At 49.0% G+C, this 23,487-nt stretch overlaps 1 protein-coding gene across 1 annotated transcript in view; it reads right to left on the bottom strand.

Annotated features, from left to right (window-relative positions):
* Positions 1 to 23,487, bottom strand: part of LOC116937464 (leucine-rich repeat-containing protein 28-like) — a 56,312-nt gene that overhangs the window by 1,688 nt on the left and 31,137 nt on the right. The window contains exons 10-11 of the mRNA XM_076057099.1: positions 19,519 to 19,666; positions 2,488 to 2,553 (exon numbers count right to left, since the gene is read on the bottom strand). Of these exons, the coding sequence (XP_075913214.1) occupies positions 2,488 to 2,553; positions 19,519 to 19,666 (214 nt within the window). The remainder of the gene's footprint in view (positions 1 to 2,487; positions 2,554 to 19,518; positions 19,667 to 23,487) is intronic.

Raw genomic sequence — 23,487 nt, 5'->3', positions numbered from 1 at the left:
CTCCCACCACTCCCCACTCCCACCACTCCCACCACTCCCACCACTCCCACCACTCTCCCCACTCGCACCACTCCCACCACTCCCACCACTCCCCCACTCCCACCACTCCCACCACTCCCAACACTCTCCCCACTCCCACCACTCCCACCACTCCCACCACTCCCACCACTCCCCCTCTCCCACCACTCCCACCACCACTCCCACCACCACTCCCACCACTCCCACCACTCCCACCACCACTCCCACCACTCTCCCCACTCCCACCACTCCCACCACCACTCCCACCACTCCCACCACTCTCCCCACTCCCACCACTCCCACCACTCTCCCCACTCCCACCACTCCCACCACTCCCACCACTCCCACCACTCTCCCCACTCCCACCACTCCCACCACTCTCCCCACTCCCACCACTCCCACCACTCCCACCACTCTCCCCACTCCCACCACTCCCACCACTCCCAACACTCTCCCCACTCCCACCACTCCCACCACTCCCACCACTCTCCCCACTCCCACCACTCCCACCACTCCCACCACTCCCCCTCTCCCACCAACTCCAGCAACTCCACCAATTCCACCAACTCCCACCAACTCCCACCAACTTCACCAACTCCACCAACTCCACCAACTCCAGCAACTCCACCAACTCCACCAACTCCCACCAACTCCACCAACTCCCACCAACTCCACCAACTCCACCAACTCCACCAGCTCCCACCAACTCCACCAACTCCCACCAACTCCACCAACTCCAGCAACTCCACCAACTCCTCCAACTCCAGCAACCCCAGCAACTCCAGCAACTCCACCAGCTCCACCAGCTCCAACAACTCCACCAACTCCACCAACTCTAGCAACTCCAGCAACTCCACCAACTCCCACCAACTCCACCAACTCCAGCAACTCCACCAACTCCACCAACTCCCACCAACTCCCACCAACTCCAGCAACTCCACCAACTCCCACCAACTCCAGCAACTCCAGCAACTCCACCAACTCCCACCAACTCCCAGCAACTCCAGCAACTCCACCAACTCCCACCAACTCCAGCAACTCCAGCAACTCCACCAATTCCACCAACTCCCACCAACTCCCACCAACTTCACCAACTCCACCAACTCCAGCAACTCCAGCAACTCCAGCAACTCCAGCAACTCCAGCAACTCCACCAACTCCCACCAACTCCAGCAACTCCACCAACTCCACCAACTCCACCAACTCCCACCAACTCCCACCAACTCCAGCAACTCCAGCAACTCCACCAACTCCCACCAACTCCAGCAACTCCACCAACTCCACCAACTCCACCAACTCCCACCAACTCCCACCAACTCCAGCAACTCCAGCAACTCCACCAACTCCCACCAACTCCAGCAACTCCACCAACTCCCACCAACTCCACCAACTCCACCAACTCCCACCAACTCCTCCAACTCCACCAACTCCCACCAACTCCACCAACTCCAGCAACTCCACCAACTCCACCAACTCCCACCAACTCCCACCAACTCCAGCAACTCCACCAACTCCCACCAACTCCAGCAACTCCACCAACTCCACCAACTCCCACCAACTCCACCAACTCCCACCAACTCCCACCAACTTCACCAACTCCAGCAACTCCAGCAACTCCAGCAACTCCACCAACTCCCACCAACTCCAGCAACTCCACCAACTCCACCAACTCCACCAACTCCCACCAACTCCCACCAACTCCAGCAACTCCAGCAACTCCACCAACTCCCACCAACTCCAGCAACTCCACCAACTCCACCAACTCCACCAACTCCCACCAACTCCCACCAACTCCAGCAACTCCAGCAACTCCACCAACTCCCACCAACTCCAGCAACTCCACCAACTCCCACCAACTCCACCAACTCCACCAACTCCCACCAACTCCTCCAACTCCACCAACTCCCACCAACTCCACCAACTCCAGCAACTCCACCAACTCCACCAACTCCCACCAACTCCCACCAACTCCAGCAACTCCACCAACTCCCACCAACTCCAGCAACTCCACCAACTCCACCAACTCCCACCAACTCCACCAACTCCCACCAACTCCCACCAACTTCACCAACTCCAGCAACTCCAGCAACTCCAGCAACTCCAGCAACTCCAGCAACTCCACCAACTCCACCAACTCCCACCAACTCCAGCAACTCCACCAACTCCACCAACTCCACCAACTCCCACCAACTCCCACCAACTCCAGCAACTCCAGCAACTCCAGCAACTCCACCAACTCCACCAACTCCCACCAACTCCACCAACTCCCACCAACTCCCACCAACTTCACCAACTCCAGCAACTCCAGCAACTCCAGCAACTCCAGCAACTCCAGCAACTCCACCAACTCCACCAACTCCAGCAACTCCAACAACTCCACCAACTCCACCAACTCCACCAGCTCCACCAACTCCACCAGCTCCACCAACTCCCCCCACTCCCACCCCCCCCCCCCCCCCCCGTGGCTACCTGAGAGTGAAGCTCCGAGCGCAGCGCTCGGAGCAGCACAGAGCCACAAACGAGACCACAGACGTCCTGGCAGGGGGGGGGGGAGGGGTCACAGTTAGTGCTGGTTTACCACACAGTGCTGGTTTACCACACAGTGCTGGTTTACCACACAGTGCTGGTTTACCACACAGTGCTGGTTTACCACACAGTGCTGGTTTACCACACAGTGCTGGTTTACCACACAGCTAGACCTGGTTTACCACAGTTATGGTTTACCACACAGCTAGACCTGGTTTACCACACAGTGCTGGTTTACTACAGTACTGGTTTACCACACAGCTAGACCTGGTTTACTACACAGTTAGACCTGGTTTACTACACAGTACTGGTTTACTACACAGTGCTGGTTTACCACACAGCTAGACCTGGTTTACTACACAGTGCTGGTTTACCACACAGCTAGACCTGGTTTACTACACAGTTAGACCTGGTTTACTACACAGTACTGGTTTACTACACAGCTAGACCTGGTTTACCACACAGTGCTGGTTTACCACACAGTGCTGGTTTACTACACAGCTAGACCTGGTTTACTACACAGCTAGACCTGGTGTACCACACAGTGCTGGTTTACCACACAGTGCTGGTTTACCACACAGTGCTGGTTTACCACACAGTGCTGGTTTACTACACAGCTAGACCTGGTTTACCACACAGCTAGACCTGGTTTACCACACAGTGCTGGTTTACCACACAGTGCTGGTTTACCACACAGTGCTGGTTTACCACACAGTGCTGGTTTACTACACAGATAGACCTGGTTTACTACACAGTGCTGGTTTACCACACAGATAGACCTGGTTTACTACACAGTGCTGGTTTACTACACAGATAGACCTGGTTTACTACACAGTGCTGGTTTACCACACAGTTAGTGCTGGTTTACCACACAGTGCTGGTTTACTACACAGTCCTGGTTTACCACACAGCTAGACCTGGTTTACCACACAGTTAGTCCTGGTTTACCACACAGTGCTGGTTTAATACACAGTGCTGGTTTACTACACAGTGCTGGTTTACCACACAGCTAGACCTGGTTTACCACACAGCTAGACCTGGTTTACTACACAGTGCTGGTTTACCACACAGTTAGTGCTGGTTTACCACACAGTGCTGGTTTACTACACAGTCCTGGTTTACCACACAGCTAGACCTGGTTTACTACACAGTGTTGGTTTACCACACAGTGCTGGTTTACTACACAGTGCTGGTTTACTACACAGTGCTGGTTTACCACACAGCTAGACCTGGTTTACCACACAGCTAGACCTGGTTTACTACACAGTGCAGGTTTACCACACAGCTAGACCTGGTTTACTACACAGTTAGACCTGGTTTACTACACAGCTAGACCTGGTTTACCACACAGCTAGACCTGGTTTACCACACAGCTAGACCTGGTTTACTACACAGTGCAGGTTTACCACACAGCTAGACCTGGTTTACCACACAGCTAGACCTGGTTTACTACACAGTGCTGGTTTACTACACAGCTAGACCTGGTTTACCACACAGTACTGGTTTACCACACAGCTAGACCTGGTTTACTACACAGTGCTGGTTTACTACACAGTTAGTACTGGTTTACTACACAGTGCTGGTTTACCACACAGTTAGTCCTGGTTTACTACACAGCTAGACCTGGTTTACTACACAGCTAGACCTGGTTTACTACACAGCTAGACCTGGTTTACCACACAGCTAGACCTGGTTTACTACACAGCTAGTCCTGGTTTACTACACAGTTAGACCTGGTTTACCACACAGTTAGACCTGGTTTACTACACAGTTAGACCTGGTTTACTACACAGTTAGACCTGGTTTACTACACAGTTAGACCTGGTTTACCACACAGCTAGACCTGGTTTACCACACAGCTAGTCCTGGTTTACTACACAGCTAGACCTGGTTTACCACACAGTTAGACCTGGTTTACTACACAGCTAGACCTGGTTTACTACACAGCTAGACCTGGTTTACCACACACCTAGACCTGGTTTACTACACAGCTAGACCTGGTTTACTACACAGTTAGACCTGGTTTACTACACAGCTAGACCTGGTTTACTACACAGCTAGACCTGGTTTACCACACAGTTAGACCTGGTTTACTACACAGCTAGACCTGGTTTACTACACAGTGCTGGTTTACTACACAGCTAGTCCTGGTTTACCACACAGCTAGACCTGGTTTACTACACAGCTAGACCTGGTTTACCACACAGTTAGACCTGGTTTACCACACAGTTAGACCTGGTTTACCACACAGTTAGAACTGGTTTACTACACAGCTAGACCTGGTTTACCACACAGCTAGACCTGGTTTACCACACAGCTAGACCTGGTTTACTACACAGCTAGACCTGGTTTACTACACAGCTAGACCTGGTTTACTACACAGCTAGACCTGGTTTACTACACAGTTAGACCTGGTTTACTACACAGCTAGACCTGGTTTACTACACAGCTAGACCTGGTTTACTACACAGCTAGACCTGGTTTACTACACAGCTAGACCTGGTTTACTACACAGCTAGACCTGGTTTACTACACAGCTAGTCCTGGTTTACTACACAGCTAGACCTGGTTTACTACACAGCTAGACCTGGTTTACCACACAGCTAGACCTGGTTTACTACACAGCTAGTCCTGGTTTACCACACAGCTAGACCTGGTTTACTACACAGCTAGTCCTGGTTTACCACACAGCTAGACCTGGTTTACCACACAGCTAGACCTGGTTTACCACACAGCTAGACCTGGTTTACTACACAGCTAGACCTGGTTTACTACACAGCTAGACCTGGTTTACTACACAGCTAGACCTGGTTTACCACACAGTTAGTCCTGGTTTACTACACAGCTAGACCTGGTTTACTACACAGCTAGACCTGGTTTACCACACAGCTAAACCTGGTTTACCACACAGCTAGACCTGGTTTACTACACAGTTAGACCTGGTTTACTACACAGCTAGTCCTGGTTTACTACACAGCTAGACCTGGTTTACTACACAGTGCTGGTTTACTACACAGTTAGACCTGGTTTACTACACAGCTAGACCTGGTTTACTACACAGCTAGACCTGGTTTACTACACAGCTAGTCCTGGTTTACTACACAGTGCTGGTTTACCACACAGCTAGTCCTGGTTTACTACACAGCTAGTCCTGGTTTACTAAACAGCTAGACCTGGTTTACTACACAGTTAGACCTGGTTTACTACACAGCTAGACCTGGTTTACTACACAGTTAGACCTGGTTTACTACACAGCTAGACCTGGTTTACTACACAGTTAGACCTGGTTTACTACACAGTTAGACCTGGTTTACCACACAGCTAGTCCTGGTTTACCACACAGCTAGACCTGGTTTACTACACAGCTAGACCTGGTTTACCACACAGTTAGACCTGGTTTACTACACAGCTAGTCCTGGTTTACTACACAGCTAGACCTGGTTTACCACACAGCTAGTCCTGGTTTACTACACAGTTAGACCTGGTTTACTACACAGTTAGACCTGGTTTACTACACAGCTAGACTTGGTTTACCACACAGTTAGTCCTGGTTTACTACACAGCTAGACCTGGTTTACTACACAGCTAGACCTGGTTTACCACACAGCTAGTCCTGGTTTACTACACAGCTAGACCTGGTTTACCACACAGCTAGACCTGGTTTACTACACAGCTAGACCTGGTTTACCACACAGTTAGACCTGGTTTACTACACAGCTAGACCTGGTTTACCACACAGCTAGACCTGGTTTACTACACAGTTAGACCTGGTTTACTACACAGCTAGTCCTGGTTTACTACACAGCTAGACCTGGTTTACCACACAGCTAGACCTGGTTTACTACACAGTGCTGGTTTACTACACAGTTAGACCTGGTTTACTACACAGCTAGACCTGGTTTACTACACAGCTAGACCTGGTTTACCACACAGCTAGACCTGGTTTACTACACAGTGCTGGTTTACTACACAGTTAGACCTGGTTTACCACACAGCTAGTCCTGGTTTACTACACAGTGCTGGTTTACTACACAGTTAGACCTGGTTTACCACACAGTTAGACCTGGTTTACCACACAGCTAGTCCTGGTTTACTACACAGCTAGACCTGGTTTACCACACAGCTAGTCCTGGTTTACTACACAGCTAGTCCTGGTTTACTACACAGCTAGACCTGGTTTACCACACAGTTAGACCTGGTTTACTACACAGCTAGACCTGGTTTACTACACAGCTAGACCTGGTTTACCACACAGCTAGACCTGGTTTACTACACAGTGCTGGTTTACTACACAGTTAGACCTGGTTTACCACACAGCTAGTCCTGGTTTACTACACAGCTAGACCTGGTTTACTACACAGCTAGACCTGGTTTACCACACAGCTAGTCCTGGTTTACTACACAGTTAGACCTGGTTTACTACACAGCTAGACCTGGTTTACTACACAGCTAGTCCTGGTTTACCACACAGTTAGACCTGGTTTACCACACAGCTAGTCCTGGTTTACTACACAGCTAGACCTGGTTTACTACACAGCTAGACCTGGTTTACCACACAGTTAGACCTGGTTTACTACACAGCTAGACCTGGTTTACTACACAGCTAGACCTGGTTTACTACACAGCTAGACCTGGTTTACTACACAGCTAGACCTGGTTTACCACACAGCTAAACCTGGTTTACTACACAGCTAGACCTGGTTTACTACACAGCTAGACCTGGTTTACTACACAGCTAGACCTGGTTTACTACACAGCTAGACCTGGTTTACCACACAGCTAGACCTGGTTTACCACACAGCTAGACCTGGTTTACTACACAGCTAGACCTGGTTTACTACACAGCTAGACCTGGTTTACCACACAGCTAGACCTGGTTTACTACACAGCTAGACTTGGTTTACTACACAGTTAGTCCTGGTTTACCACACAGCTAGACCTGGTTTACTACACAGCTAGACCTGGTTTACTACACAGCTAGACCTGGTTTACTACACAGCTAGACCTGGTTTACCACACAGTTAGACCTGGTTTACTACACAGCTAGACCTGGTTTACCACACAGCTAAACCTGGTTTACTACACAGCTAGACCTGGTTTACTACACAGCTAGACCTGGTTTACCACACAGCTAGACCTGGTTTACTACACAGCTAGACCTGGTTTACTACACAGCTAGACCTGGTTTACTACACAGCTAGACCTGGTTTACTACACAGCTAGACCTGGTTTACTACACAGTTAGTCCTGGTTTACTATACAGTTAGACCTGGTTTACCACACAGTTAGACCTGGTTTACCACACAGTTAGACCTGGTTTACTACACAGCTAGACCTGGTTTACCACACAGCTAAACCTGGTTTACTACACAGCTAGACCTGGTTTACTACACAGCTAGACCTGGTTTACTACACAGCTAGACCTGGTTTACTACACAGCTAGACCTGGTTTACTACACAGCTAGACCTGGTTTACCACACAGTTAGACCTGGTTTACCACACAGCTAGACCTGGTTTACTACACAGCTAGACCTGGTTTACCACACAGCTAGACCTGGTTTACTACACAGCTAGACCTGGTTTACCACACAGCTAGACCTGGTTTACCACACAGCTAGTCCTGGTTTACTACACAGCTAGACCTGGTTTACCACACAGCTAGACCTGGTTTACTACACAGTGCTGGTTTACTACACAGCTAGACCTGGTTTACCACACAGCTAGACCTGGTTTACTACACAGTGCTGGTTTACTACACAGCTAGACCTGGTTTACTACACAGTTAGTCCTGGTTTACTACACAGCTAGACCTGGTTTACCACACAGCTAGACCTGGTTTACCACACAGCTAGACCTGGTTTACCACACAGCTAGACCTGGTTTACTACACAGCTAGACCTGGTTTACCACACAGTTAGACCTGGTTTACTACACAGTTAGACCTGGTTTACTACACAGCTAGACCTGGTTTACTACACAGCTAGACCTGGTTTACTACACAGCTAGACCTGGTTTACCACACAGCTAGACCTGGTTTACCACACAGCTAGACCTGGTTTACCACACAGCTAGACCTGGTTTACTACACAGTTAGACCTGGTTTACTACACAGTTAGACCTGGTTTACTACACAGCTAGACCTGGTTTACTACACAGCTAGACCTGGTTTACCACACAGCTAGACCTGGTTTACTACACAGCTAGACCTGGTTTACTACACAGCTAAAACTGGTTTACTACACAGTTAGACCTGGTTTACCACACAGTTAGTGCTGGTTTACTACACAGTTAGTGCTGGTTTACTACACAGTGCTGGTTTACCACACAGCTAGACCTGGTTTACTACACAGTTAGACCTGGTTTACCACACAGCTAGACCTGGTTTACCACACAGCTAGACCTGGTTTACCACACAGCTAGACCTGGTTTACTACACAGTTAGACCTGGTTTACTACACAGCTAGACCTGGTTTACCACACAGTTAGACCTGGTTTACCACACAGCTAGACCTGGTTTACTACACAGCTAGTCCTGGTTTACTACACAGTTAGACCTGGTTTACCACACAGCTAGACCTGGTTTACTACACAGCTAGACCTGGTTTACTACACAGCTAGTCCTGGTTTACTACACAGCTAGACCTGGTTTACTACACAGCTAGACCTGGTTTACCACACAGCTAGACCTGGTTTACTACACAGCTAGTCCTGGTTTACTACACAGTTAGACCTGGTTTACTACACAGCTAGTCCTGGTTTACTACACAGTTAGACCTGGTTTACTACACAGTTAGACCTGGTTTACTACACAGTTAGACCTGGTTTACTACACAGCTAGTCCTGGTTTACTACACAGCTAGTCCTGGTTTACCACACAGCTAGACCTGGTTTACCACACAGCTAGACCTGGTTTACCACACAGCTAGACCTGGTTTACTACACAGTTAGACCTGGTTTACTACACAGCTAGACCTGGTTTACCACACAGCTAGACCTGGTTTACCACACAGCTAAACCTGGTTTACCACACAGCTAGACCTGGTTTACTACACAGTTAGACCTGGTTTACTACACAGCTAGTCCTGGTTTACTACACAGCTAGACCTGGTTTACTACACAGTGCTGGTTTACTACACAGTTAGACCTGGTTTACTACACAGCTAGACCTGGTTTACTACACAGCTAGACCTGGTTTACTACACAGCTAGTCCTGGTTTACTACACAGTGCTGGTTTACCACACAGCTAGTCCTGGTTTACTACACAGCTAGTCCTGGTTTACCACACAGTTAGACCTGGTTTACTACACAGTTAGACCTGGTTTACCACACAGCTAGTCCTGGTTTACTACACAGTTAGACCTGGTTTACTACACAGCTAGACCTGGTTTACCACACAGCTAGACCTGGTTTACTACACAGCTAGACCTGGTTTACCACACAGTTAGACCTGGTTTACTACACAGCTAGTCCTGGTTTACTACACAGCTAGACCTGGTTTACCACACAGCTAGACCTGGTTTACCACACAGCTAGACCTGGTTTACTACACAGCTAGACTTGGTTTACCACACAGCTAGTCCTGGTTTACTACACAGCTAGACCTGGTTTACTACACAGCTAGACCTGGTTTACTACACAGCTAGACCTGGTTTACTACACAGTTAGACCTGGTTTACTACACAGCTAGTCCTGGTTTACTACACAGCTAGACCTGGTTTACCACACAGCTAGACCTGGTTTACCACACAGCTAGACCTGGTTTACCACACAGCTAGACCTGGTTTACCACACAGCTAGACCTGGTTTACTACACAGCTAGACCTGGTTTACTACACAGCTAGACTTGGTTTACCACACAGCTAGACCTGGTTTACCACACAGCTAGACCTGGTTTACTACACAGCTAGACCTGGTTTACTACACAGCTAGACTTGGTTTACTACACAGTTAGACCTGGTTTACCACACAGCTAGACCTGGTTTACCACACAGCTAGACCTGGTTTACCACACAGCTAGACCTGGTTTACTACACAGCTAGACCTGGTTTACCACACAGCTAGTCCTGGTTTACTACACAGCTAGACCTGGTTTACCACACAGTTAGTCCTGGTTTACTACACAGTTAGACCTGGTTTACCACACAGCTAGACCTGGTTTACCACACAGTTAGACCTGGTTTACTACACAGCTAGTCCTGGTTTACTACACAGCTAGACCTGGTTTACCACACAGCTAGACCTGGTTAACTACACAGCTAGTCCTGGTTTACTACACAGCTAGACCTGGTTTACCACACAGTGCTGGTTTACCACACAGCTAGTCCTGGTTTACTACACAGCTAGTCCTGGTTTACTACACAGCTAGACCTGGTTTACTACACAGTGCTGGTTTACCACACAGCTAGTCCTGGTTTACCACACAGCTAGACCTGGTTTACTACACAGCTAGACCTGGTTTACTACACAGTGCTGGTTTACCACACAGCTAGACCTGGTTTACTACACAGCTAGACCTGGTTTACTACACAGTTAGACCTGGTTTACTACACAGCTAGACCTGGTTTACTACACAGTTAGACCTGGTTTACTACACAGCTAGACCTGGTTTACCACACAGTTAGTCCTGGTTTACTACACAGCTAGACCTGGTTTACTACACAGTTAGACCTGGTTTACTACACAGCTAGACCTGGTTTACTACACAGCTAGACTTGGTTTACTACACAGCTAGACTTGGTTTACCACACAGCTAGACCTGGTTTACTACACAGCTAGACCTGGTTTACTACACAGCTAGACTTGGTTTACTACACAGTTAGACCTGGTTTACTACACAGCTAGACCTGGTTTACTACACAGTTAGACCTGGTTTACTACACAGCTAGACCTGGTTTACTACACAGTTAGACCTGGTTTACTACACAGCTAGACCTGGTTTACTACACAGTTAGACCTGGTTTACTAAACAGCTAGACCTGGTTTACTACACAGCTAGACCTGGTTTACTACACAGCTAGACCTGGTTTACTACACAGCTAGACCTGGTTTACTACACAGCTAGACCTGGTTTACCACACAGTTAGACCTGGTTTACCACACAGCTAGTCCTGGTTTACCACACAGCTAGACCTGGTTTACCACACAGCTAGACCTGGTTTACCACACAGTTAGACCTGGTTTACCACACAGCTAGTCCTGGTTTACTACACAGCTAGACCTGGTTTACCACACAGCTAGACCTGGTTTACTACACAGTTAGACCTGGTTTACCACACAGCTAGACCTGGTTTACTACACAGCTAGACCTGGTTTACCACACAGCTAGACCTGGTTTACCACACAGTTAGACCTGGTTTACTACACAGCTAGACCTGGTTTACTACACAGCTAGACCTGGTTTACTACACAGCTAGACCTGGTTTACTACACAGCTAGACCTGGTTTACTACACAGCTAGTCCTGGTTTACTACACAGCTAGACCTGGTTTACTACACAGTTAGACCTGGTTTACTACACAGGTAGACCTGGTTTACCACACAGCTAGACCTGGTTTACCACACAGTTAGTCCTGGTTTACTACACAGTTAGACCTGGTTTACTACACAGCTAGACCTGGTTTACTACACAGCTAGACCTGGTTTACTACACAGCTAGACTTGGTTTACTACACAGTTAGACCTGGTTTACCACACAGCTAGTCCTGGTTTACCACACAGTTAGTCCTGGTTTACTACACAGTTAGACCTGGTTTACCACACAGTTAGTCCTGGTTTACTACACAGCTAGACCTGGTTTACTACACAGCTAGACCTGGTTTACTACACAGTTAGACCTGGTTTACTACACAGCTAGACCTGGTTTACCACACAGCTAGACCTGGTTTACTACACAGTTAGACCTGGTTTACTACACAGCTAGACCTGGTTTACTACACAGTTAGACCTGGTTTACTACACAGCTAGTCCTGGTTTACCACACAGTTAGTCCTGGTTTACTACACAGTTAGACCTGGTTTACTACACAGCTAGTCCTGGTTTACCACACAGTTAGACCTGGTTTACTACACAGTTAGACCTGGTTTACTACACAGCTAGTCCTGGTTTACTACACAGTTAGACCTGGTTTACTACACAGTTAGACCTGGTTTACTACACAGCTAGACCTGGTTTACCACACAGCTAGACCTGGTTTACTACACAGCTAGTCCTGGTTTACTACACAGCTAGACCTGGTTTACTACACAGCTAGACCTGGTTTACTACACAGCTAGACCTGGTTTACTACACAGCTAGACCTGGTTTACTACACAGTGCTGGTTTACTACACAGCTAGACCTGGTTTACCACACAGTTAGACCTGGTTTACTACACAGCTAGACCTGGTTTACTACACAGCTAGACCTGGTTTACTACACAGCTAGACCTGGTTTACTACACAGCTAGACCTGGTTTACTACACAGCTAGACCTGGTTTACTACACAGCTAGACCTGGTTTACTACACAGCTAGACCTGGTTTACTACACAGTGCTGGTTTACTACACAGCTAGACCTGGTTTACCACACAGTTAGACCTGGTTTACTACATAGCTAGACCTGGTTTACCACACAGCTAGACCTGGTTTACTACACAGTTAGTCCTGGTTTACTACACAGCTAGACCTGGTTTACTACACAGCTAGACCTGGTTTACTACACAGCTAGACCTGGTTTACTACACAGCTAGACCTGGTTTACTACACAGCTAGACCTGGTTTACTACACAGTTAGACCTGGTTTACTACATAGCTAGACCTGGTTTACCACACAGCTAGACCTGGTTTACTACACAGCTAGACCTGGTTTACTACACAGTTAGACCTGGTTTACTACATAGCTAGACCTGGTTTACCACACAGCTAGACCTGGTTTACTACACAGTTAGTCCTGGTTTACTACACAGCTAGACCTGGTTTACCACACAGCTAGACCTGGTTTACTACACAGCTAGACCTGGTTTACCACACAGCTAGACCTGGTTTACTACACAGTTAGACCTGGTTTACTACACAGTTAGACCTGGTTTACCACACAGTTAGACCTGGTTTACCACACAGCTAGACCTGGTTTACCACACAGCTAGTCCTGGTTTACTACACAGCTAGACCTGGTTTACCACACAGCTAGACCTGGTTTACTACACAGTTAGTCCTGGTTTACCACACAGCTAGACCTGGTTTACTACACAGCTAGACCTGGTTTACCACACAGCTAGTCCTGGTTTACCACACAGTTAGACCTGGTTTACTACACAGTGCTGGTTTACCACACAGCTAGACCTGGTTTACTACACAGCTAGTCCTGGTTTACTACACAGCTAGACCTGGTTTACTACACAGCTAGACCTGGTTTACTACACAGCTAGTCCTGGTTTACTACACAGCTAGACCTGGTTTACTACACAGTGCTGGTTTACCACACAGCTAGACCTGGTTTACTACACAGCTAGTCCTGGTTTACTACACAGCTAGACCTGGTTTACTACACAGCTAGACCTGGTTTACCACACAGTTAGACCTGGTTTACTACACAGTGCTGGTTTACCACACAGCTAGACCTGGTTTACTACACAGCTAGACCTGGTTTACTACACAGCTAGTCCTGGTTTACTACACAGCTAGACCTGGTTTACCACACAGCTAGACCTGGTTTACTACACAGCTAGACCTGGTTTACTACACAGCTAGACCTGGTTTACTACACAGCTAGACCTGGTTTACTACACAGCTAGACCTGGTTTACTACACAGCTAGACCTGGTTTACTACACAGTTAGACCTGGTTTACTACACAGCTAGTCCTGGTTTACTACACAGCTAGACCTGGTTTACCACACAGCTAGTCCTGGTTTACTACACAGCTAGACCTGGTTTACTACACAGTTAGACCTGGTTTACTACACAGCTAGACCTGGTTTACTACACAGCTAGTCCTGGTTTACTACACAGCTAGACCTGGTTTACCACACAGTTAGTCCTGGTTTACTACACAGCTAGACCTGGTTTACTACACAGCTAGACCTGGTTTACCACACAGCTAGACCTGGTTTACCACACAGCTAGACCTGGTTTACTACAGCTAGACCTGGTTTACTATACAGCTAGACCTGGTTTACTACACAGCTAGACCTGGTTTACCATACAGCTAGACCTGGTTTACTACACAGCTAGTCCTGGTTTACTACACAGCTAGTCCTGGTTAACTACACAGCTAGACCTGGTTTACCACACAGCTAGACCTGATTTACTACACAGCTAGACCTGGTTTACTACACAGCTAGACCTGGTTTACCACACAGCTAGACCTGGTTTACTACACAGCTAGTCCTGGTTTACTACACAGCTAGACTTGGTTTACCACACAGCTAGACCTGGTTTACCACACAGCTAGACCTGGTTTACTACACAGCTAGACCTGGTTTACCACACAGCTAAACCTGGTTTACTACACAGCTAGACCTGGTTTACTACACAGCTAGACTTGGTTTACCACACAGCTAGACCTGGTTTACTACACAGCTAGACCTGGTTTACTACACAGCTAGACCTGGTTTACTACACAGCTAGACCTGGTTTACTACACAGCTAGACCTGGTTTACTACACAGTGCTGGTTTACTACACAGTTAGTCCTGGTTTACTACACAGCTAGACCTGGTTTACTACACAGCTAGACCTGGTTTACTACACAGTGCTGGTTTACTACACAGTTAGTCCTGGTTTACTACACAGCTAGACCTGGTTTACCACACAGCTAGACCTGGTTTACTACACAGCTAGACCTGGTTTACTACACAGTGCTGGTTTACTACACAGTTAGTCCTGGTTTACTACACAGCTAGACCTGGTTTACTACACAGCTAGACCTGGTTTACTACACAGCTAGACCTGGTTTACCACACAGCTAGACCTGGTTTACCACACAGCTAGACCTGGTTTACCACACAGCTAGACCTGGTTTACTACACAGCTAGACCTGGTTTACCACACAGCTAGACCTGGTTTACCACACAGCTAGACCTGGTTTACTACAGCTAGACCTGGTTTACTATACAGCTAGACCTGGTTTACTACACAGCTAGACCTGGTTTACCATACAGCTAGACCTGGTTTACTACACAGCTAGTCCTGGTTTACTACACAGCTAGTCCTGGTTAACTACACAGCTAGACCTGGTTTACCACACAGCTAGACCTGGTTTACTACACAGCTAGTCCTGGTTTACTACACAGCTAGACTTGGTTTACCACACAGCTAGACCTGGTTTACCACACAGCTAGACCTGGTTTACTACACAGCTAGACCTGGTTTACCACACAGCTAAACCTGGTTTACTACACAGCTAGACCTGGTTTACTACACAGCTAGACTTGGTTTACCACACAGCTAGACCTGGTTTACTACACAGCTAGACCTGGTTTACTACACAGCTAGACCTGGTTTACTACACAGCTAGACCTGGTTTACTACACAGCTAGACCTGGTTTACCACACAGCTAAACCTGGTTTACTACACAGCTAGACCTGGTTTACTACACAGCTAGACCTGGTTTACTACACAGCCAGACCTGGTTTACTACACAGCTAGACCTGGTTTACCACACAGTTAGTCCTGGTTTACTACACAGTTAGACCTGGTTTACCACACAGCTAGACCTGGTTTACTACACAGTTAGACCTGGTTTACTACACAGTTAGACCTGGTTTACCACACAGTTAGACCTGGTTTACTACACAGTTAGACCTGGTTTACTACACAGTTAGACCTGGTTTACCACACAGCTAGACCTGGTTTACCACACAGTTAGACCTGGTTTACTACACAGTTAGACCTGGTTTACTACACAGCTAGACCTGGTTTACCACACAGCTAGACCTGGTTTACTACACAGTTAGACTTGGTTTACTACACAGTTAGACCTGGTTTACTACACAGCTAGACTTGGTTTACTACACAGCTAGACCTGGTTTACTACACAGCTAGACCTGGTTTACTACACAGCTAGACCTGGTTTACTACACAGTGCTGGTTTACTACACAGCTAGACCTGGTTTACTACACAGCTAGACCTGGTTTACTACACAGCTAGACCTGGTTTACTACACAGTTAGACCTGGTTTACCACACAGCTAGACCTGGTTTACTACACAGCTAGACCTGGTTTACCACACAGCTAGACCTGGTTTACCACACAGCTAGTCCTGGTTTACCACACAGCTAGACCTGGTTTACCACACAGCTAGACCTGGTTTACTACACAGCTAGACCTGGTTTACCACACAGTTAGACCTGGTTTACCACACAGCTAGACCTGGTTTACTACACAGCTAGACCTGGTTTACCACACAGCTAGACCTGGTTTACCACACAGTTAGACCTCGTTTACTACACAGCTAGTCCTGGTTTACTACACAGCTAGACCTGGTTTACTACACAGCTAGACCTGGTTTACTACACAGTTAGACCTGGTTTACTACACAGCTAGACCTGGTTTACTACACAGCTAGACCTGGTTTACTACACAGTGCTGGTTTACTACACAGCTAGACCTGGTTTACTACACAGTTAGACCTGGTTTACCACACAGCTAGACCTGGTTTACTACACAGTGCTGGTTTACTACACAGCTAGACCTGGTTTACTACACAGCTAGACCTGGTTTACCACACAGCTAGACCTGGTTTACTACACAGCTAGACCTGGTTTACCACACAGCTAGACCTGGTTTACTACACAGCTAGACTTGGTTTACCACACAGTTAGACCTGGTTTACTACACAGTTAGACCTCGTTTACTACACAGCTAGACCTGGTTTACTACACAGTTAGACCTGGTTTACTACACAGCTAGTCCTGGTTTACCACACAGCTAGACCTGGTTTACTACACAGCTAGACCTGGTTTACCACACAGTTAGACCTGGTTTACTACACAGCTAGACCTGGTTTACTACACAGCTAGACCTGGTTTACCACACAGTTAGACCTGGTTTACTACACAGTGCTGGTTTACTACACAGCTAGACCTGGTTTACTACACAGCTAGTCCTGGTTTACCACACAGCTAGACCTGGTTTACTACACAGCTAGACCTGGTTTACTACACAGCTAGTCCTGGTTTACCACACAGTTAGACCTGGTTTACTACACAGCTAGACCTGGTTTACTACACAGTTAGACCTGGTTTACCACACAGCTAGACCTGGTTTACTACACAGTTAGACCTGGTTTACTACACAGTTAGACCTGGTTTACTACACAGCTAGACCTGGTTTACTACACAGCTAGACCTGGTTTACTACACAGCTAGACCTGGTTTACTACACAGCTAGACCTGGTTTACCACACAGTTAGACCTGGTTTACTACACAGTTAGACCTGGTTTACTACACAGCTAGTCCTGGTTTACTACACAGCTAGACCTGGTTTACCACACAGTTAGACCTGGTTTACTACACAGCTAGACCTGGTTTACCACACAGTTAGTCCTGGTTTACTACACAGCTAGACCTGGTTTACTACACAGTTAGACCTGGTTTACTACACAGTTAGACCTGGTTTACTACACAGTTAGACCTGGTTTACTACACAGTTAGACCTGGTTTACTACACAGTTAGACCTGGTTTACTACACAGTTAGACCTGGTTTACCACACAGTTAGACCTGGTTTACCACACAGTTAGACCTGGTTTACTACACAACTAGACCTGGTTTACTACACAGCTAGACCTGGTTTACTACACAGTTAGACCTGGTTTACTACACAGTTAGACCTGGTTTACCACACAGTTAGACCTGGTTTACCACACAGTTAGACCTGGTTTACCACACAGTTAGACCTGGTTTACTACACAGTTAGACCTGGTTTACTACACAGTTAGTCCTGGTTTACTACACAGCTAGACCTGGTTTACCACACAGTTAGACCTGGTTTACTACACAGCTAGACCTGGTTTACTACACAGCTAGACCTGGTTTACTACACAGCTAGACCTGGTTTACTACACAGTTAGACCTGGTTTACTACACAGCTAGACCTGGTTTACCACACAGCTAGTCCTGGTTTACCACACAGCTAGACCTGGTTTACTACACAGTTAGACCTGGTTTACTACACAGCTAGACCTGGTTTACTACACAGTTAGACCTGGTTTACTACACAGCTAGACCTGGTTTACTACACAGTTAGACCTGGTTTACTACACAGCTAGACCTGGTTTACTACACAGCTAGACCTGGTTTACTACACAGCTAGTCCTGGTTTACCACACAGCTAGACCTGGTTTACTACACAGTTAGACCTGGTTTACCACACAGCTAGACCTGGTTTACTACACAGTTAGACCTGGTTTACTACACAGCTAGACCTGGTTTACTACACAGCTAGTCCTGGTTTACTACACAGCTAGACCTGGTTTACTACACAGCTAGACCTGGTTTACTACACAGCTAGACCTGGTTTACCACACAGTTAGTCCTGGTTTACTACACAGCTAGACCTGGTTTACTACACAGCTAGACCTGGTTTACTACACAGCTAGACCTGGTTTACCACACAGTTAGTCCTGGTTTACTACACAGCTAGACCTGGTTTACTACACAGCTAGACCTGGTTTACTACACAGTTAGACCTGGTTTACTACACAGTACTGGTTTACTACACAGTTAGACCTGGTTTACTACACAGTTAGACCTGGTTTACTACACAGCTAGACCTGGTTTACTACACAGCTAGACCTGGTTTACTACACAGCTAGACCTGGTTTACCACACAGTTAGTCCTGGTTTACTACACAGCTAGACCTGGTTTACTACACAGCTAGACCTGGTTTACTACACAGTTAGACCTGGTTTACTACACAGTACTGGTTTACTACACAGTTAGACCTGGTTTACTACACAGTTAGACCTGGTTTACCACACAGTTAGTCCTCACCGCCCGTGCACAGCTCCCAGCTCCGTGTCCCTCATGGCCACGAGTCCGGGGAAGGCCGCCGTGAACACCGGAACCCCACAAGGCGGGCAGTGCGCCGTGGGGGCGTGCAGCAGGGAGACAAAGGTGGCTGGGAGGGGGGTCTCACTCTCTACTCGTGCAGAGGGAGGGGGGAGAGACGGAGAAAGACACACACACAGACACACACACACAGACACACACACACAGACACACACACAGACACACACAGACACACACACACAGACACAGACACACACTGACACACAGACACACACACAGACACACCCCCACAAACACACACACAGACACACACAGACACACACACAGACACACACACCCCCACAGACACATACACACAGACACACACACACAGACACAGACACACACACACAGACACACACAGACACACACACAGACACACACATACAGACACACACACAGACACACACACACAGACACACACAGACACACACAGACAACACAGACACACACACACAGACACACACACACACAGACACACACAGACACAGTGAGTGGGTGAACGTCGTGGGTTAGTGGTGGTGATAGCGATATTATCTGAACCGGCCATGGGCCTCCCCTAGGTCGACTCAGCCTCAAATGAGTACCTGGTGTAGCGGTGTAGTGCCGTAGACATCCCTAGCACTGGAGAGACAAAGGCGGCCGGGCGTGGTACTGGCCACCCACCCCCTCTGTGTGTAGGGCCCGAAGCCTTCACAGGCACTGTGCACTTAGCAGCACTTGGCCCACAGTCTGTCACAGGCTACACGGGGCACCTTTGACTTTGTGAGTGGGTGAGTAGGGGGTGAGTAATGGGTGAGTAGTGGGTGAGTAGTGGGTGAGTGGTGGGTGAGTAATGGGTGAGTGGTGAGTGAGTAATGGGTGAGTAGGGGGTGAGTGGTGGGTGAGTAATGGGTGAGTGGTGAGTAATGGGTGAGTGGTGGGTGATTAGTGGGTGAGTGGTGGGTGAGTGGTGGGTGAGTTGTGGGTGAGTGGTGGGTGAGTTGTGGGTGAGTAATGGGTGAGTGGTGGGTGAGTAATGGGTGAGTGGTGGGCGAGTGGTGGGTGAGTTGTGGGTGAGTAATGGGTGAGTAATGGGTGAGTAGGGGGTGAGTAGGGGGTGAGTAGGGGGTGAGTAATGGGTGAGTGGTGGGTGAGTAATGGGTGAGTGGTGAGTGAGTAATGGGTGAGTAGGGGGTGAGTGGTGGGTGAGTAATGGGTGAGTGGTGGGTGAGTAGTGGGTGAGTAGTGGGTGAGTGGTGGGTGAGTAATGGGTGAGTGGTGGGTGAGTGGTGGGTGAGTTGTGGGTGAGTAATGGGTGAGTGGTGGGAGAGTAATGGGTGAGTGGTGGGCGAGTAATGGGTGAGTAGGGGGTGAGTAATGGGTGAGTAGGGGGTGAGTAATGGGGTGAGTAATGGGTGAGTGGTGGGTGAGTAATGGGTGAGTGGTGGGTGAGTGGTGGGTGAGTTGTGGGTGAGTAATGGGTGAGTGGTGGGCGAGTAATGGGTGAGTAGGGGGTGAGTAATGGGTGAGTAATGGGTGAGTGGTGGGTGAGTAATGGGTGAGTAATGGGTGAGTGGTGAGTGAGTAATGGGTGAGTAGTGGGTGAGTGGTGGGTGAGTAATGGGTGAGTGGTGGGTGAGTTGTGGGTGAGTAATGGGTGAGTGGTGGGTGAGTAATGGGTGAGTGGTGGGCGAGTAATGGGTGAGTAGGGGGTGAGTGGTGGGTGAGTAATGGGTGAGTAATGGGTGAGTAGGGTGTGAGTGATGGGTGAGTAGGGGGTGAGTAGGGGGTGAGTAATGGGTGTGTAGGGGGTGAGTGACGGGTGAGTAGGAGGTGAGTAGGGGGTGAGTGATGGGTGAGTAGGGGGTGAGTAGGGGGTGAGTGATGGGTGAGTAGCGGGTGAGTGATGGGTGAGTAGGGGGTGAGTGATGGGTGAGTGATGGGTGAGTAGGGGGTGAGTAGGGGGTGAGTAGGGGGTGAGTGATGGGTGAGTAGGGGGTGAGTAGGGGGTGAGTAATGGGTGAGTGATGGGTGAGTAATGGGTGAGTAGGGGGTGAGTAGGGGGTGAGTAGGGGGTGAGTGATGGGTGAGTAGGGGGTGAGTAGGGGGTGAGTGATGGGTGAGTGATGGGTGAGTAGGGGGTGAGTGATGGGTGAGTAGGGGGTGAGTGATGGGTGAGTAGGGGGGTGAGTAATGGGTGAGTAGGGGGTGAATGATGGGTGAGTAGGGGGGTGAGTAATGGGTGAGTAGGGGGTGAGTGATGGGTGAGTAATGGGTGAGTAGGGGGTGAGTAATGGGTGAGTAGGGGGTGAGTGATGGGTGAGTAGGGGGGTGAGTAATGGGTGAGTAGGGGGTGAGTGATGGGTGAGTGATGGGTGAGTAGGGGGTGAGTAATGGGTGAGTAGGGGGTGAGTAATGGGTGAGTAGGGGGTGAGTGATGGGTGAGTGATGGGTGAGTATGGGGTGAGTGATGGGTGAGTAGGGGGTGAGTCGGGGGTGAGTAATGGGTGAGTAGTGGGTGAGTGATGGGTGAGTAGGGGGTGAGTAAGGGGTGAGTGATGGGTGAGTAGGGGGTGAGTAGGGGGTGAGTGATGGGTGAGTAGGGGGGTGAGTAATGGGTGAGTAGGGGGTGAATGATGGGTGAGTAGGGGGGTGAGTAGGGGGTGAGTGATGGGTGAGTGATGGGTGAGTAGGGGGTGAGTAGGGGGTGAGTGATGGGTGAGTAGGGGGTGAGTAGGGGGTGAGTAATGGGTGAGTGATGCGTGAGTAGGGGGTGAGTAGGGGGTGAGTAGGGGGTGAGTGATGGGTGAGTAGGGGGTGAGTAGGGGGTGAGTGATGGGTGAGTGATGGGTGAGTAGGGGGTGAGTGATGGGTGAGTAGGGGGTGAGTGATGGGTGAGTAGGGGGGTGAGTAATGGGTGAGTAGGGGGTGAATGATGGGTGAGTAGGGGGGTGAGTAATGGGTGAGTAGGGGGTGAGTGATGGGTGAGTAATGGGTGAGTAGGGGGTGAGTAATGGGTGAGTAGGGGGTGAGTGATGGGTGAGTAGGGGGGTGAGTAATGGGTGAGTAGGGGGTGAGTGATGGGTGAGTGATGGGTGAGTAGGGGGTGAGTAATGGGTGAGTAGGGGGTGAGTAATGGGTGAGTAGGGGGTGAGTGATGGGTGAGTGATGGGTGAGTATGGGGTGAGTGATGGGTGTGTAGGGGGTGAGTCGGGGGTGAGTAATGGGTGAGTAGTGGGTGAGTGATGGGTGAGTAGGGGGTGAGTAAGGGGTGAGTAGGGGATGAGTGATGGGTGAGTAGGGGGTGAGTAGGGGGTGAGTGATGGGTGAGTGATGGGTGAGTAGGGGGTGAGTAATGGGTGAGTAGGGGGTGAGTGATGGGTGAGTGATGGGTGAGTATGGGGTGAGTGATGGGTGAGTAGGGGGTAAGTAGGGGGTGAGTAGGGGGTGAGTAATGGGTGAGTAGGGGGTGAGTGATGGGTGAGTGATGGGTGAGTAGGGGGTCAGTGATGGGTGAGTAGGGGGTGAGTGATGGGTGAGTGATGGGTGAGTAGGGGGTGAGTGATGGGTGAGAAAGGGGGTGAGTGTTGGGTGAGTAGGGGGTGAGTGATGGGTGAGTAGGGGGTGAGTAGGGGGTGAGTAATGGGTGAGTAGGGGGTGAGTAATGGGTGAGTGATGGGTGAGTAGGGGGTGAGTAGGGGGTGAGTAGTGGGTGAGTGATGGGTGAGTAGGGGGTGAGTAGGGGGTGAGTGATGGGTGAGTAGGGGGTGAGTAGGGGGTGAGTAGTGGGTGAGTGATGGGTGAGTAGGGGGTGAGTAGGGGGTGAGTGATGGGTGAGTGATGGGTGAGTAGGGGTTGAGTAGTGGGTGAGTGATGGGTGAGTGATGGGTGAGTAGGGGGTGAGTAGGGGGTGAGTGATGGGTGAGTAGG

Source organism: Petromyzon marinus, chromosome 79 (genome assembly GCF_048934315.1).
Source record: "Petromyzon marinus isolate PM22_M1 ecotype Great Lakes invasive population chromosome 79, UKy_Petmar_22M1.pri1.0, whole genome shotgun sequence".
Classification (NCBI taxonomy): Eukaryota; Metazoa; Chordata; class Hyperoartia; order Petromyzontiformes; family Petromyzontidae; genus Petromyzon; species Petromyzon marinus.
The sequence above is the reverse complement of the archived record's forward strand: the minus strand, read 5'-3'. Positions and strand labels throughout refer to the sequence as shown.